Source organism: Zootermopsis nevadensis, unplaced genomic scaffold, assembly GCF_977971745.1.
Source record: "Zootermopsis nevadensis isolate Lab colony 2312 unplaced genomic scaffold, Znev_1.0 Znev_ptg000016l, whole genome shotgun sequence".
NCBI classification, from domain to species: domain Eukaryota; kingdom Metazoa; phylum Arthropoda; class Insecta; order Blattodea; family Termopsidae; genus Zootermopsis; species Zootermopsis nevadensis.
The window spans coordinates 13,892,762-13,910,162 of NW_028259148.1; the positions used below are offsets into that span (position 1 = coordinate 13,892,762).

Sequence of the window (17,401 nt, forward strand, 5' to 3'; positions counted from 1 at the left end):
GATCATAATTTCCAGGAGGTTGGGTCAGCTTTCTGCAAAACTTTTTAATAAACTTAACGAAGGTAAGAAGATGTTGTTTGGGTGGAAATGTCAACAAGCCATTCTCTCCGTTGACTGCCCGCTGGGAGATTTATAGTTCTGACGTGTTGGTAGGAAGGAGATAGGCGGACACAACAGACTGACATAAATCACAGTAATATGCTTCGCTGTTTCCTAAAGGTCTCTGGTTCCAATCTAGGAACTTTTTTTTGTAAGTTCAATGTAGTTTCTTGGAATAGCAAGTGATTCTTTTATAGACAAGACAAGCTACGAACATATCAATCCGCGTAACAAAATTAACAAATTGAAATCCTACATTTCATAACTGCAGGCGACTTGCCTGTTTGAAAAATTCTGAAACAATTTAAATTTTTAGCCAGTTGCGTCCGTTCTCGAGAAGCTTGAGTCAAAGAATTCCCCCATCTTTTATGGGAAAAATCCACTGCCCCATATTGCGAGCCAGCTGAATCCACTCCACAACCTCGAACCATGTTTTTATTAAATTTAATGTCGATCTTCCATCTAATTTTAGGTCTCTCAACTTGTCCTCTTACGCTAAGAGACTACTAAGTTCTCCAGATCCATGAAGTTACCTGGTTATTTATAGAACGAGAAGAAAACTTTTCTATGTTTTAATTTTTAGGATTTTAGATTCACTGAAACCGCATGGTAGTTAGAACTCCTAGAATTTAATTTGCCTTCTTAATTTCTTCGTGAATGCAATTTAAATATCGTCCCCGCAATTTCACCTCTGAAACATTTTAAAATGGCAGTCTTTTTGAAATGTTTTCGCTCGCTACGTTAATTAACATCGTCAGGACAGACGAGAAGCTGACTTATCCCACCCAATCCGGTCCCCCGTTTCTTCGAGCCTCCAATTGTCGTATTTCAAAAGCACTGGTAATAAAGCATCTCCTTGTTTCGGACTACATTATACTCCAAATAATCCCGGTTGGTTAGAAAATATGTTTCCGGGTAATCGAGACCCCTAGATAATTCACTAAAATGTAAGTAAAAACACGTGAGAAGGGGGAAGGGATTATAGCTTATTACAAAATGTGTGCTAAAAGTCGCGATATTTACCTTGTGGTTACCACTGACGTGTTTATCGTACATTCAAAGGGTCTTGTAACACGCAGTTGTCTTGGTCTGTTCGGCAAAGCTCGGGGGATTTCTTACAGACTTAATGACCGCAGATATTTGGTCCTGGTTTAATTTTTACGTCATTTGAACCATCGAGTGGCATCTGTTTCTAATATCAGCGTTCGGTTCTGTGAGCTGAATTTTAAAACTAGACGGAGCGTAAAGCTGGAAACAGTCCGGGGTCACTCGCGACCTTTTGTACATGAAGTGCACATATGTGAGGGTTGGGGACTTAGGGTTTTACCGTGAACCACTGAATTTATTTGAAACCGAAGCTAATCGAAATTGGGATTTAAAGATTCAGTCCGTACCGCGAAGAAAATACCGCACTTCACCATTAAAAACATCAGCTGGTTAACGCTGTTTATTCTGAGAATCATACGAAATCTATAAATGCAGTCTGTGTGCAGAATTCTGCGTTACAAATCAAGACCCCACCCTACCGTCATCATTGTCCTGATGATGGAGGCAGTAGATGCCTCTGAAACGTCTGTAAACTTATACCAAAGTACTTGGCTTCACAACCCAGAAGACGGCAATCTTAAAAAAATGGAAAATCGGACCTATATAGTTCCATACTTGAGCAATATATCCGTATTAAACCCTTAAATGTGGTTTATAGCAGAGATTAAAGTCTGTAAGAAGCTCTGTTTTTATATGAGTGTCATCTTATATTAAACATTTACAGTCTCACAAAACAACAAACATCATACGAGCATATCGTTTCTCTGTTGGTTAAAAAACCTTATTTAAACATAAGATAGTGTAGTTGCGTCATATTGTGATTTATTAAATTAAAATTAAATTATTTGGTTATTCCGTCAAATCACAATGTATTTAAAATAAGATAATTAAAATAATTAAAATATCATTCTGTGTTCCATATCGAATAATCGATTTACAATTGTAAATCGATTATTGGATATGGAACACAGAATAATCGATTTACAATTGTAAATCGATTATTCGATATGGAACACAGAATGATATTTTAATTATTTTAATTATCTTATTTTAAATACATTGTGATTTAACGGAATAACCAAATAATTTAATTTTAACTTATTTAAACATTCAAAAGTCTGCGTAATGTCTGATTCTCTGCAAAGAACTCGGTGGGCCATATGTAATCCATTAATGAGAGACTCTTCAGATTTTAAACTGGACCCCTGTGGCCAATTATGGAACTGTTTTTTTTTTTTTTTTTTGTTGGCGTTGATGAGAATTCCGAACTAACGCAGCCCGGTTAAGTTTCAGTGGCGTAACTGAGATCTGAATGCAGTGCATTTAAAGAAACTACGTTTTTAAACCTTTACAGCGAAATTAATTACATTCGTGTTGAAAATAAATCCATCTTCCATATTGAAATCATCAACTACAGATTGTTACGTAAAACTGTTCCCTGGTGGTAAAAGCGAGAAACTCTTTCAGATATATCGATGCATATATTTTATAACTGTGTTACAGAAACCACCCTCACCCAGACTCAAACCCTGGACAGTTTTTTTTTTCTTTCAAAATTTTGATCTTTCTAAAATAACTTCCTGGTTTCAGGACATAAGCTTGCCAAGTTTGGAGCAAATTGGTTTCATCCTTTCTCGAGCTATAAGCGAACATATATCTTACGTAAATACTGACAATTTGGAATTTATGTAAATTTTAAGTTTATTTTAACGACGTTGTCAGCAGATTAGACTATGTTTCATCGGATGACAGGATGATATAAAGAAAGCCATCGTGGCCTAATGTACGTACTATTCCAGTATTTGCCTGGATGTAATGAGGAGAAGTGCGAAAATCTTCAGTGTCCTGGCGAAGATTTGAACCGCAGACTTCCAATATACGAAGCTGTAGTTCTATCGAGTTGCCATGCGTTTAATTTGACTGCTATTAAAATATAAAAAAATTAAAATTTTTGGTCTTAAACAGTTTCCAGTTTATGAAAGACACAAATAAGTTTCAATTTATTCTCAGATTTATTTATATCTTTATACTGAAGACAGACTGGCACGGGAGTGGATCATGCTCCCGAAACGTCGTGTAACGGGTACATTAAAAATGGACAACACCCAACTCAAAGTGCAATCCTTTTATGCAAATCACGAGATCACGGTAGTTGGTATTAGCTGTAGAGAAAATTCCCGAAACGTCGGGAAACTGTTAGTAACATAACAGTTTTGCCTATTAGCGGTGTAGGCGTTTCGGTAATGAATGTATTTTTTTTTACTCTACCTTGAAAATGCCTGTTTAAAACGTTTGTATGGAATTGTACGTTGACACTTGTACTTGAATGATGTTTGTTTCCACGATCTCTCGGTGTTTCTCCTGCCAATTTAACTTTCATTCACAAAAAGCCAGACGTCTCCGTGTGACTTCTTCCTCTTCCCAAAGATGAAAATTCAGCTTAAGGGAAGGAGATTTGAGACGATAGAAGAGATTCAGGCAGAATCGCAGATGGTGCTTGACAGGCTGACAAAGAAAGATTTCCAGGGATGCTTCCAGGCTTGGCAGCGGCGCTGGGATCGTTGTGTTCACTCCCAGGGGAACTACTTCGAGGGTGATGGATGAATTTAATACCTGAGATAAGTGTACGGGTTTTTATACGCGCAGTCTGGAAACCTTCCGATCGCACCTCGTATGCTCGTCACAACCCTCGGTGCCAGTATTAGTCGAGCTGGGAAGACGTTAATTTGTTTCGACGACTGGAGCAGCGTCTCCGTGAGACAGGACGTGTGAATGAATGAAGGTGTCCGCGGACTGTACGGACGCCGTCATTGTAGCTGTGGACCGAGAGACATGGAGATGCTCCCGCGATGATTGGGACTGTCCCAACCGAGGGTACCCGACGCACTTAGTGACGAGCAATTGCATCTACGAGGTGCGATCGGAAGGTTTCCAGACTGCGCGTATAAAAACCCGTACACTTATCTCAGGTATTAAATTCATCCATCACCCTCGAAGTAGTTCCCCTGGGAGTGAACACAACGATCCCAGCGCCGCTGCCAAGCCTGGAAGCATCCCTGGAAATCTTTCTTTGTCAGCCTGTCAAGCACCATCTGCGATTCTGCCTGAATCTCTTCTATCGTCTCAAATCTCCTTCCCTTTAGCTGAATTTTCATCTTTGGGAAGAGGAAGAAGTCACACGGAGCTTAGAAAGGAAGTTGGGGTCGGTTCTTGCAAGATCTTTGAGCTCCTGACAAACGAGAAGTCAAGTCGATTCTGCTTCTGGTCCTCAGACAGGATGCGTCGCATGTGGAGTTCTTCCTTTAGAATCAGCTGACAGGTCCCATAGCCTATCCCAACAATGTCGCACAAGTCGTTGATGGTACGACGTCGATCTTCGTAACATTTTCTGGCGTTGTGCTCGAAGATGGTCGTCCAGAACGCTGGTCATCATCGACAGAGGTTCGGCCATTTTTAAAACGTGAATGCCACACAAAAGTTTGTGCACGACCCATTGCGGACTCCCCAAATGCTTGCTTTAGCATTTCATAGGTTTCCGTAGCCGTTTTGGCGAGTCTTTGGCAAAATTTGATGCACACGCCATTCCGAAATCGCAGGAGGGTCGGTGTAATGCACTACCAAAACGCCCGTAACTAAGAAACAAATGCTAATTCGATGATGCCGGCTGGCACACTGATTCACTATGAATGTAGGCCGCACCCCCTAGCGGCAGAAGCTCGTACTACATCCGGTTCGCCCTCTATTTACACAGTCTGGAAACTTTCCGATCGCACCTCGTAGTCCTGACGTAGTTATATTCTGTTATAATCCCCGAATGTTTTTGTAAATTTCGTAAGCCCGCCAGCCCAGGTTGAGTAGAGTTAACGAGTTATTTGTGTTATTAAGCACAACGCCATGGAGACGTATGTGGGCGTGGAGGTATAGCTCGTTACCTCTGCAGGGAATCGAACTCCGGTCTCGCAGCTAGAAGTCCATCCTTTCGTCGGCTGAGCTATCCCGGGCGGGGATATTAGCTTAAGTGTTCACGATACACTCGAATTAGACTTGACGATAAATAACATCTGTAGTTGAGAAAGCATTGTCGAATTACGCGTGGTTTAGCCGCGTTCCTCAAATCATTTTCGTAAGTTAAAAACAAAAATGTACTTTTAAATTAATCGGATGTAAGTTGTGGATTGAATTCAGCTGGCTCAGTACTTGGTCCATCGGTGGGAAGTTTTGTACAAGGTGTTTTGTAAAATGCGCAAAAGTTTCTTTACCATCTGAGCTGCTGTTTACATTTTAAGGAGGATTCTGTTCCATGCTGTTGGTTAAATAATGTAGGAATCCAATATTTCCATTAACTGTCGCTATGAATCGTGGGATGAAATCATCTCCGGACACTCCTTATTTCTCTGACGTATAAAAAAGCAGCTGGGAACATATCTGGAATCAGAAACAGCATCTGAACATTGCAAGCGCATGGCTACCGGCGAACAACTGACAGACCATATGCGTAAACTCTTGATCTGTGATGTTTACGACCGTGTAAGAAAATGCGAAATACAATCAAAGGTCACATCTAGATCCTTGAAAGGAAAATTAGTGTTACCATGGCGATGGTACGAAGGCTGGCCAAACAAGGTACCAGTACGTCGGCAATGATGCCTTGGAGTTCTTCGATAAGCCATTAGGTAAGTTATTTCAGTACGACATTTCCAACATGTAAATGTCGTACTGTATCTAGTGTCATAAAATATTACGCATTTCTATAGTTTGTTCACGCAAGTTGCTGATTTCTCATAAAGTAGTGATTTTACTCAGTCTCCCAGGCACATATCGAGATTGTTCCTTAAATTAAGCCACGGCCACTTCCGTCATAAGTCGTCCTCACATTCGAAGCATTGTAGCCTAAGCCAGTGGTATTCAACCGGGGGTACGCGAAGACATCTTAGGGGGTACGTGAAATTTAAAAAAAAATGTATATTATTTTATTATAAACACTGAATAATCGGTAATGTAATTTATTTAATTTATTTTAGATGTAGATTATATACTACGTATAACTTGAATTATATACCAACAACTTTGGGGGTACAAAGTTGAAGAGAAATTATATCTGGGGGTATTTTATTTAGTATTCTGTCTGACGACAGGTCCATATGAACAGGATCCTTCCATCCTTTTCTCGGACTGGGACCTGTTCATATACGTTCTTGGCAGATGATCCAGAAGTGGTTTGCCATTGCCTTCTTCTGTGTGTGAATGGAGTAATTGTTGGGATGCCACGGAGGAAAACTCCGTGTTGCCTAGACCACGGCCCTGCCCAACACAAGTTATAAATTCGGGCACCGCCGGGAATCGAACCCGAGACCCCAGGAACAAAAAAGGTTGAATACCACTGGTCTAAGCTACTGGCATCGTCGTTAAATAAACTTTCTTAATCCCCTCCCCCCCCACTCATTGGTCCGGCCAATTTCTGCCTTGTCCGACCTGTTCTAGTAATTCTTTTCCGCGTTCGGCTTACTCATAGCCCTGATGATGGAGGCAGAAATAACCTTTGAAACGTCTGTTTCAACCAGACTGCATGGCGCAACATCCCAGAAGACAGCCATCTTCATGATAGAAAGTGATTATCACCAACACAGTTTCACAGTCTGAAAATGATTTCACATGCAAACAGCTGACAAACGCGATGCCCTCCTCAGCTGTACGAGCTTCATTATCGGGGAAATCTTTTTGCATGTTTTGGATTCTTCAGCGTAATGACGAGTTTCACTGCAAAATGGAACCGGTTTGATGCCTTGTGGGGATTTAATTGATGAATCTGCTTCAAAAACAAGTCTGATACAAAAATTAACACCACTCTCACTAGAACCTTCTGCCCCTAACGAATCTCCTAAACAATCTCTTCTCAAAGACCCTCAATCCGCAAATATTTTCCCCATACGAGAACAGAAAATGTGTCAATTAAAATAAATAAACAGGTAAAATTACGATTTCTTATATTTTAATCATTATATTTTCAAAATCTTACGGGATGAGTGAGGTTTAAGATTGAAATGACACCAAATATCCAGGGAATAATAAGATTCTATTAACGTTTTTATGTGCAACCGTGAATATACTTTATAGGACTCTGTATGCAGGTGGCTCTCGTTATACGCGCTTTCGTAATCCGCGGTTTGATGTCAGTGTCGTGAGGAGTATATCGGTATCCATGACACTTGAGTAGCCCCCGCTATTTTGACTTCAGGAACTACAAATTAGAGCTTCTCGTCGCGTATTTCAAAATCCATGGGCATTCATACGTTTTCCGTTTTAAGCGTTTTCGATATACGCGGCGAATCGTAAGATCGCAACCCCCGCGTATAACGAGAGTCCGCCTGCAAATATAAATGTATAATACCCGTACGAAAAAGGATTTCACGCCCGGAAGGTGTCACTTGTAAATTTTAGGTCTTATATGGTCTAGCGGTTAGAACGATGGCCTTGTAATCCTGGGGTCTCGGGTTCGATTCCCGGCGGTGCCCGAATTTATAACTTGTGTTGGGCAAGGCCGTGGTCTAGGCAACACGGAGTTTTCCTCCGTGTCATCCCAACAATTACTCCATTCACACACAGAAGAAGGCAATGGCAAACCACTTCTGGATCATCTGCCAAGAACGTATATGAACAGGTCCCAGTCCGAGAAAAGGATGGAAGGATCCTGTTCATATGGACCTGTCGTCAGACAGAAGACTAAATAATAATAAGATGAGGTGGTCTAGCGGTTAGAACGCTGGCCTTGTAATCCTGGGGTCTCGGGTTCGATTCCCGGCGGTGCCCGAATTTATAACTTGTGTTGGGCAAGGCCGTGGTCTAGGCAACACGGAGTTTTCCTCCGTGGCATCCCAACAATTACTCCATTCACACACAGAAGAAGGCAATGGCAAACCACTTCTGGATCATCTGCCAAGAACGTATATGAACAGGTCCCAGTCCGAGAAAAGGATGGAAGGATCCTGTTCATATGGACCTGTCGTCAGACAGAACACTAAATAATAAAAATTTGTATTCTCTGTTTGATGAAGCTGTATTTCAATCTCATAGAATGCAACACACAGTTGAATGATAGGGCGATGAACTTTTTAGGATACAGTAACTTAACACACGAATTTTAAGTCGAACTGTTACTTAAAAACGAATTTATGAAACTAAGATGTCGTCAATTAGATATAAAATAATGACGATAATTATCTCTGCTGCAGTGTAAAAGGTGTGGCAACATTAACCAGTTAACCTTTGTAAGCGTAAAGTGTTGTTTTCTTTGCGGTACGGACTGAATTATTCAATGCTATTTATACGAGCTTCGGCTTCAAAGGTTTAAAGATGACCATTGCATTGTTACTTTCTGTAAATGACACATGGACGTAACAGTTGATACTGACTGAGTTGTTAACATCTCTGATTCTAATTCGTGAGGCCTGGGGTTCGAATTTGGGCACTGATACAGCTATCCTGAGATTTGTCTTCATTTTAATGTGTATCCAAACAAATGTCTGAAAAGTATCTCACATTAGGCCACGACCACTTCCTTTCATATATTTATTTATTAATCATTCCTCGGTATATAGTCCGAGCTACTGATAGGACCGTTTAATAAATTACAGAACGACGATAATGGCTGATTAATTCAGAAATTATCTCCCTGTTATATAACTCAAACGTTCGTTTTTGTACCAACAATACATAGCGACTAATCAGAGCATTGCATGCGTTTCGCATAAATTAGTAACAATTCTTCATGCGAAAATTTCACGCGCACTGTTTATCATTCAGAGAGTTAGTCCCTGAAAACACCAGTTTCTCGCCAGTTCCATAACACAATTTCTAACTCCTAAGCCAGCAAGTACTTGGGAAGCATAGTCACGACGGACGCCCTATGCACCAAGGAGGTCAAGGCAAGGATAGCCATGGCCAAGGCAGCTTTCGTCAAGAAGAGGATACTTCTCACTAGCAAGTTGGGCTTGGAGATGAAGAAGGAACAGAAATACCTGGAGAGTTTTGAAATGTGGTGTTGGAGAAGAATAGAGAAGATCAGGTGGACGGATCGAGTGACCAACGAAGAAGTATTGAGGAGAGTCAACGAGCAAACATTACACGAAGGAAAGCTAACTGGCTGGGACATATTATGAGAAGGAATGGATTACTGAGTGATATCACCGAAGGCCAGGTTGAAGGAAAGAGAGGGCTAGGAAGAAGATTGATACAGCTCATCGACGACCTTAAACAAGGAAAGAAGATGACGTTCCAGGAATTAAAGCGAGAAGCCGAGAATAGGGACAACTGGAGAGCTCTTTTTGGGCAGAGCAATGGACCTGTCGTAAGACAGAACACTTAATAATAATAATAAGCCAGGGTCATATACCCTGTGGCTTGAGACCCTGTTGATAAAATAACCTCTGGGTAGATCCCATTTTATTGATTTCGCCATCGTTGATTAATTACAATCGGTAATTATCTGCCAATCAAATTATAGAACAACACAAATTCGAATTTCCAATCGAACTATTAATGTGTTATTTTCTGTAAATAACGTTTTATTACAAAAAAATAATTATTATACCCGATAACGAATACTAAATTGGTCATTTTATATATTATACGCTATCAAGTTGGTTGTGATTAATTCAGTTTAATTTCCAATGCAACAATAATCTGTCAAATAACCATCAATGGTTTTACAACCTTGAAACTAAGGATTTAGAGCATGAAACACAGAATTATAACAGACGAGTACAACGCTAGACTAAATTTTAGATTAGAAATTCGGATATCAACAGCTGCATTCTGATCATCTCAACCGTTTGATAGAATAAAATTATTCTTAATTAAATAACCAATCAATTAATCACATCTAACGTTCTAGAAGCATAATAACAGTAGGCTTGTAGGCCTACATACATTACAGTAACTCCACGGAGCGTGACGAAAATCCATTCATCCATTTCCGAGTCAATGCATGGCCGAAACTGTAGTTAGTTGGTAAGGCCACTGATACGAGGCGCGTCCTCAAAGTAAGTTTCCCCCTCGTCCCACAGCTAGCAAACCTTATATTGCGCGAAGCGACTGTGCGTACGTGATAGAGCAATGACGTAGCATGGCTCATGCACTAACGGCACTTCCCGCGTTCTCACAGTAGCATCGTTGCAGCTGTTGAAGATGGAGGTTCTTATTCCAGCTCCCACCGACTGTGAAGTGCGGTCAGTGATAACGCTAGGCCGCACACGGCTCGACGGACAGCAAGTCTCCTGCAGGAGTTCAGCTGGGAGGTGTTTAATCATTCACCCTACAGCCCGGACCTCGCTCCCAGTGATTTCCATCTTTTCCTACACCTCAAGAAATTCCTGTCCGGTCAGCGTCAGCATTTTGAGAATGACAGAGAGGCGGAGATGGTTGTCACACAGTGGTTCCAATCCCAGGCGGCAGACTTCTACGACGCAGGTATTCAAAAGTTGGTCCCACGGTATGACCAATGTCTCAATTCCGGTGGCGAATATGTTGAAAAATAGCTGGACACTTGCTGTATCTGTTGCAATAAATATTTCCATGAAATTGTGTTTTGTTTCTGTAAACGGCCCCAGGGAAACTTACTTTGAGGACGCGCCTCGTAGATGGCAGCACGACCACTTCGTCTGCAAGAAATGTTAGTGGGCTAAAATTCATCATGCCGTTGAGACGTATGGTGGGAGTAGAATCACCAGATAGGTGATCGGTTTAGGCTTTTATCGCTTACCCGAAACGAACCGGATTTGGCAGCTAGGAGACGCGAGTCGAATCCAGCCAGCAGCCATTGTCTGCCCCTACCAATAGCAAGTCTTTGTTTTGTTTATCTCTGCTACTCGCAAATGCGTGGTCCCTGGTTCATACCAGCTGCAAATCACAGTTGGGTGTGGTGGCTGTAGTTTATGCCTGATTAATGACCAGCTGATGAGTTATTATCACCACCAAGTCAGACACATAAATTAACTATGAGGTTGTTAATCCTGTGCATTGTTTGTTCGGGATATCTGAAAAAGGAGGAGACTTGCAGATGAATTTATAAATTTCGAAAATACTGTAACAAATCTAATATAGACTTTTAATAAATCATTTCTATTTTGGCGCAATACTGTCATGACCTATGACCTTATTGTGTCCCGTTAAGGCAGTCTTTCTTTGTGACTGGTATTATCGGGGAAAAATGGACTTTGGTCATCTTCTCGTTTTGGAAAAAGGATGTTTCTGTCATCGAGTGAAGATTTCCTCTTTCGAACAAACTCATGTGTGCAAGAGCGAAAACAGATACATCTTCCGAAACGTCGCTTTCTTCTACGACTACGAGGCTACGCACAAAGTCCAATAGTCCACTAAATACTATTGTAATATACCATTTTCAGAATCGTTTAGAATTGATCATTCTTTTTATCTCATTCACACGCTTTGAGAGCAAGCTAACAGTCACTCAGCTAGTCAAAAAACAAATCTAAAACTTCTTGACGATAGTGAAGAGTCAATTGAATAAAAATTTACTTGGATATTATCCATCGTCTAGTAATAAAACGTAAAAAACGTAAAACGACGTTTCGGAGATGGGGCTCTATCTCCGTCTTCAGGTTCCTACTCAGTTGGGCCCACTAGATAGAGCTAATCCCTATCTCCGGAGATAGGGATTAGCCCATCTCCGAAACGTCGTTTTACGTTTTATATTTACTAGACGATGGATAATATCCAAGGAAATTTTTATTCGACGGAGATAGGGATTAGGTCTATCTAGTGGGCCCAACTGTGTAGGAACCTGAAGACGGAGATAGAGTCCCATCTCCGAAACGTCGTTTTACGTTTTATATTTACTAGACGATGGATAATATCCAAGGAAATTTTTATTCGACGGAGATAGGGATTAGCTCTATCTAGTGGGCGCAACTGAGTAGGAACCTGAAGACGGAGATAGAGCCCCATCTCCGAAACGTCGTTTTACGTTTTATTACTAGACGATGGATAATATCCAAGTAAATTTTTATGCAATTAGTCAAAAAACCTTCCCGTCTTTTATAAAACCCGAAAATTCACTACCGTCTTCACAAGAGCCCGTCCGTCCAATTTATCTAGGATCCGTTTTAATATTATCATCGTATCTAAGATTAAGCTCTTCCCTTCGTGTTTTCCAGCCAATATTCTGTGCGTATTTCTCACGTGACCCACAGACGGGCGTCTCTCGTAATCGGTAGTCCAAAGTTCGAATCTCGAAATTAAGACCTGCTATGCTAATGTTTTCGTGATTCTCCTCAGTGTATCCACGCAAATGCTGGGTTCGTATCTTGGAACGGGTATTTACGTGTCCTTTGGACATTCTTGCCAACTTCACGATCACGGACATTAAATTTATAACTTTAATAATAAAAATGTAATTCTAATTGGCGGCTTGCAGGATTCGTAGACTTACAAACACGAAAATACATGATGTTTAATATAGAAAGCGGTCGTCTCGTTGGAGACACTGGACTTTCAGCAGCAGAAACGATGTTTATGAACAGATGGTGATAAAATTTTGCGTGTGCATATCGAAATCCTTATAAAACTTCACTCACCCACATAAATACAAAAAAGAATATTAAATTTAACATACTTTTATTGCTTAAAGTCAAGGTTCTCATTCTGTATCATCATCTTGATCATGATGCATTCCCTTCCTCTGGTTTCATTGTCTGTCTATACAACCAACATGTGCTGGTCGATAATCATTTGCTTTTAAGTGATTTGAAATCTCATATATTCTATCAATATGACAGTTGGTGATAATACACTGCAAAGGGATTTTTCGTTTTATAGGATAACATTAATAGCCACGGTGGTCTAGCGGTTAGAACGCTGGCCTTGTAATCCTGGGGGTCTCGGGTTCGATTCCCGGCGGTGCCCGAATTTATAACTTGTGTTGGGCAAGGCCGTGGTCTAGGCAACACGGAGTTTTCCTCCGTGGCATCCCAACAATTACTCCATTCACACACAGAAGAAGGCAATGGCAAACCACTTCTGGATCATCTGCCAAGAACGTATATGAACAGGTCCCAGTCCGAGAAAAGGATGGAAGGATCCTGTTCATATGGACCTGTCCTCAGACAGAACACTAAATAATAATAAGATGAGGTGGTCTAGCGGTTAGAACGCTGGCCTTGTAATCCTGGGGTCTCGGGTTCGATTCCAGGCGGCGCCCGAATTTATAACTTGTGTTGGGCAAGGCCGTGGTCTAGGCAACACGGAGTTTTCCTCCGTGGCATCCCAACAATTACTCCATTCACACACAGAAGAAGGCAATGGCAAACCACTTCTGGATCATCTGCCAAGAACGTATATGAACAGGTCCCAGTCCGAGAAAAGGATGGAAGGATCCTGTTCATATGGACCTGTCGTCACACAGAACACTAAATAATAATAGGATAACATTTATAACTGCATATTTTCCCGTCATTCTTGACTAGTAATCAAATAACAAAATATTTAGTTAACACCAATTTTTGAAAATTCATTTACAGCTGAGTATGTTACGACAAATATATCTGGAACCCTCTCAAAATAAAAACTGAAATGTTAATTTTACGATTAGTTCTTTGAGTGTAATCTATGGCAGATGCTTTGGCTAAGATAGTTATTAATAGTGTTATTTTATCTTACCGTGTATAGGTCAGCGTCAGTTGAAAAGGTGAAATCTGACGAGCAGATAACATGGCCGACGAGCGTTACACCAATAAGGTATCGCAGTACACGCGCACTGCCTTGTGGGTACATTTCTTCTCACTTGAAGCAATTGAAAATTATCCCAGTACCACTCTCGTCGATCAGATCTGTAATATTTCAGTCAGTTTCTTGGTATCACAGCATGGAGTCATCTGATGGTAAACTCAAAAAAGAATTTCGTTCACGTAAATATATTCCGAAACGTCAGGACCAGTTTCCTTACACTACAAAGATTCTTTTCACGAGCAATCCATTATACCATTCTTCCTTCACAACAGGGAGTCGACACTCCTTAAGTACCTGGGGTCCTTTTGACACGTGAACTACTGTTAATTTTTTTTCTAGTCTAATTTCGAAAGGAAATGAAGTCGAGATACCTGAGCATAGATTGGAGGATAATATTAAAGAGGATTAAAAAGTAAGCTGATATGAAGAAGTGTTATGGATTCATCCAGGTCAGGACAGAAACTACTCGAGGGCTCCTGTTAACACCTTCGGGTATCGTAAAAGACTGGATAATTCTTGTCTAACTGAGCGAATATTAGCGTCTTAAGAATAACTTTGTTTCTTGGGTTTAGGGAAGCAATTGAATCGAGTTACCAAACCATAAACACATACATAACTTATTAATAACAAATTCTCATAATTTATTCGTTTTTATTTATATTTAAATGTTCCCTGGTTCATTACTACACTATTTAACCACACTGTATCAACTGGAAAGTTATTTCAACGAGAAAATGACCGTGCGTGTTGAATTTTAAAATCCTGTGATGAAGTTATAGTTTATTATGTCAAATCAATATTGCACAGACGTTTTGGTAAGTAAAAAACCCTGTGTTTCTCATTCGGTGTTATCGAACGTGAACACCACACGTCCCCGTCTTTATGAATTTTTTTATTGGTTACAGATTAAATAAAGAACATAATTTAATCATTAACGACGAGTACAAAACATGATACTTGTCCTCATAATTAATTAATCTTATGTGAATCGTATATATTCCTCTGAGTCGAGAATCGATGATCAAGAAATTCCTCTCATTTTATAAAAAAAACCCCGAAAGTATTATCATTGTTCACAAGAGACCACCACCAGTCCATATCCCTGAGCCAGATAAATCCACATCACCAAACCTGATTTCCCTAAGATCCATTTTAATATCATTCAGGTCTTCCGAGTGGTCCTTTCCCCTCTGTATCCCCAGCCAATCTAATTCTCCTTGATCTGATCACCTTAATAACGTTTCATGAGTAAAAGCTATGGCCCGTCACTTCAACGCTCCTGGGTCCAATTTTGTACCAAGGACTCTGTTCTCAAATACTCTCAGTCTGAATTATTCCCTCAGTGCTAGAGATTAGGTTTTACATTCATATAAAACAGCAGGTAAGACGGAAAACAGAGGATTCTGAACTCTATGGTTGCAAACATTTCCCTTTTTAGCTCGGCTACTGACTGAAAACACCTCGTCTACGAATATGAATGTATCTGGATCAAAATCTACAGCACTCTGTTTCGCTGTAACATATCGGAATTAACCTGGAGGTGCTGAGGAAAAACCAGTGAGAAGCCTTGTCAGGTCGTTTTGTCAGGATTAGAAGTCGATACCACCAACATTTAAATTATAGACTCTTAAATACAGGATGTACCACTAAAAACCATGAAAATACTATCACATACGTCATGAATTATTGAAATAACAGACAACTCATACGAAAATTCCACTTTATGTTGAAGTAGGCACTAAATTATCAACAGGATTTATGGACACAAATTCTGACGCCACGGATGTATATAAAATATATTTAGAAACTATACATAAGAATTGGAAAAGAATCTATGGCGAAAACGATGTGGGTATTGGGGGGGGGGGGGCAGACGCCTGTATTACCTCAATTTTGCAGACGATCAATTTGTAATAATACATTTTAATAAAAATCCTAGAATATATGACAAAGAAATTACAAAATGATTATGAAGCACGGAATCTGACATTTAATTTAACAAATTGAGAAAATAATGCACAATTTTTGTGTTCTTGAACAGAAAACTGTAAAACACTGCGATAATTATAAATATTTATAGATGAAAATTGTTTTTGGAAAACGTTTCAAGAATTCATGACAATAATTTCGACAAGAAATTAAATACTGTATCACTGGATAAAAGTTACAAATACAAATTTACAAAAAAAATGTAAGAAAATTCAACTAATATTTTAGGAGGATTCAATTTCATGAGATAGGTTTCTATTTTATACCCTCGAACGATCACTAAAGCGAGTCGATTTAGGAGCCTACTCACTCACTAATCGATCTATCGGTACGACTGTCTGTAAAGTTAATGGCTTCTATATTCGCCTGCCTACCCCACCTATAACCTTAAAGTTCAATTGTTCAAGAGATTTCATGTTCTATGCAAAATCTATTAAACCGGCAAAACATTTCTCAAATATCTGTTGGGACGAAATTATATGACATTGTTACAAAGTATAAATTATCCTCTCCTTGTAAAAAAGATGGTGTCAAACAATCGACAATCTACTGGAAACTTCAACATGTGAACTTAGTGGGTCTTCGTCGCCGAGTTAACCTCGCTGTTTGTCACCTTGGTTTAACATAATCTCTAGCACACTTCCCCTTTAACCTACAAATATTCATTTCCTTACCACATTTTCTTTGTGGCGTTGCAAAGACACGACACAATTCAAGCGATTAAACAAAATCACTCCACTGCACAGTAATTCCTGACTCCAGCAGGGGCACGTTCACTCACATCACTCACTGTTACCGCCAAATTTCGAATCTCTGTGGCTACAATTGACGTAATCGTCATAACAGAACTGCGTGGTCTGAGCACAGCCAACCAACTACCTTTCGACGCACAGCAAAGCCACACACTAACCTCGCCTCGTGACAACCAGAACACGACTGCTTGTAGGTAGATGAGGAGAACAGCGGAGAAGTGACTGACTTGAGGGGGGGCGGGGGAAAGGAAGGAATAGCCGTCCATTGTTCGTCGGAAAAGAATATGCCTTAACTGGACAGGAGAGAAAAAATTTGTAATTATGAGAAGAACTGTTTTGATGTTTGTCCAAAAATAGATCTGCCACGTAATAAAGCTGGCCACTCACCTCAATTCAATGTCATTGATATTTATTAACTGAATTAGAATCATGCGCAGTGAGCTCTCCCTTAATCGCCTGTCCAGCTGAACAGCATTTTCCACATGATTTTCCTCAGTTGTGGTAATTATAATATTAAAAAAATTCAATCATATTTCGTTTATATTTTATTAGTAGCAAATTACTCACAGAGATTAGTAAAATCTAAGGCAGTAATCACACAACCAAAAAAAAAAAATTGTCCCACAGGGCCCAAAATTCAATAACGTTGCCATGACAACGATTATAACATCAAGCAGTGATTTAAAAAATAATACTTTACCAACTAATCAAGAGTTAATACTTGTAGCTTTGTAAGACTTGAGGTTCTCACAGCGGTGAGTATGAAGATATCC

The 17,401-nt window shown here is 40.0% G+C and overlaps 2 protein-coding genes across 7 annotated transcripts in view; one reads left to right on the top strand and one right to left on the bottom strand.

Annotated features, from left to right (window-relative positions):
* LOC110837078 (uncharacterized) overlaps positions 1 to 16,807 on the bottom strand; it is a 47,277-nt gene extending 30,470 nt beyond the window's left edge. The window contains exons 1-3 of one of the 6 annotated variants that reach the window (XM_087349957.1): positions 16,551 to 16,807; positions 13,819 to 14,258; positions 5,406 to 5,571 (exon numbers count right to left, since the gene is read on the bottom strand). In XM_087349957.1, the coding sequence (XP_087206083.1) occupies positions 5,406 to 5,408 (3 nt within the window). In that variant the 5' untranslated portion in view covers positions 5,409 to 5,571; positions 13,819 to 14,258; positions 16,551 to 16,807. The remainder of the gene's footprint in view (positions 1 to 5,405; positions 5,572 to 13,818; positions 14,259 to 16,550) is intronic. The other 5 variants (XM_087349956.1, XM_087349955.1, XM_087349954.1 and 2 more) reach the window with 5 other exon arrangements.
* The window catches only part of LOC110837096 (uncharacterized), an 88,852-nt gene that overhangs the window by 34,148 nt on the left and 37,303 nt on the right, over positions 1 to 17,401 (top strand). The gene's annotated exons all lie outside the window — the stretch shown is intronic.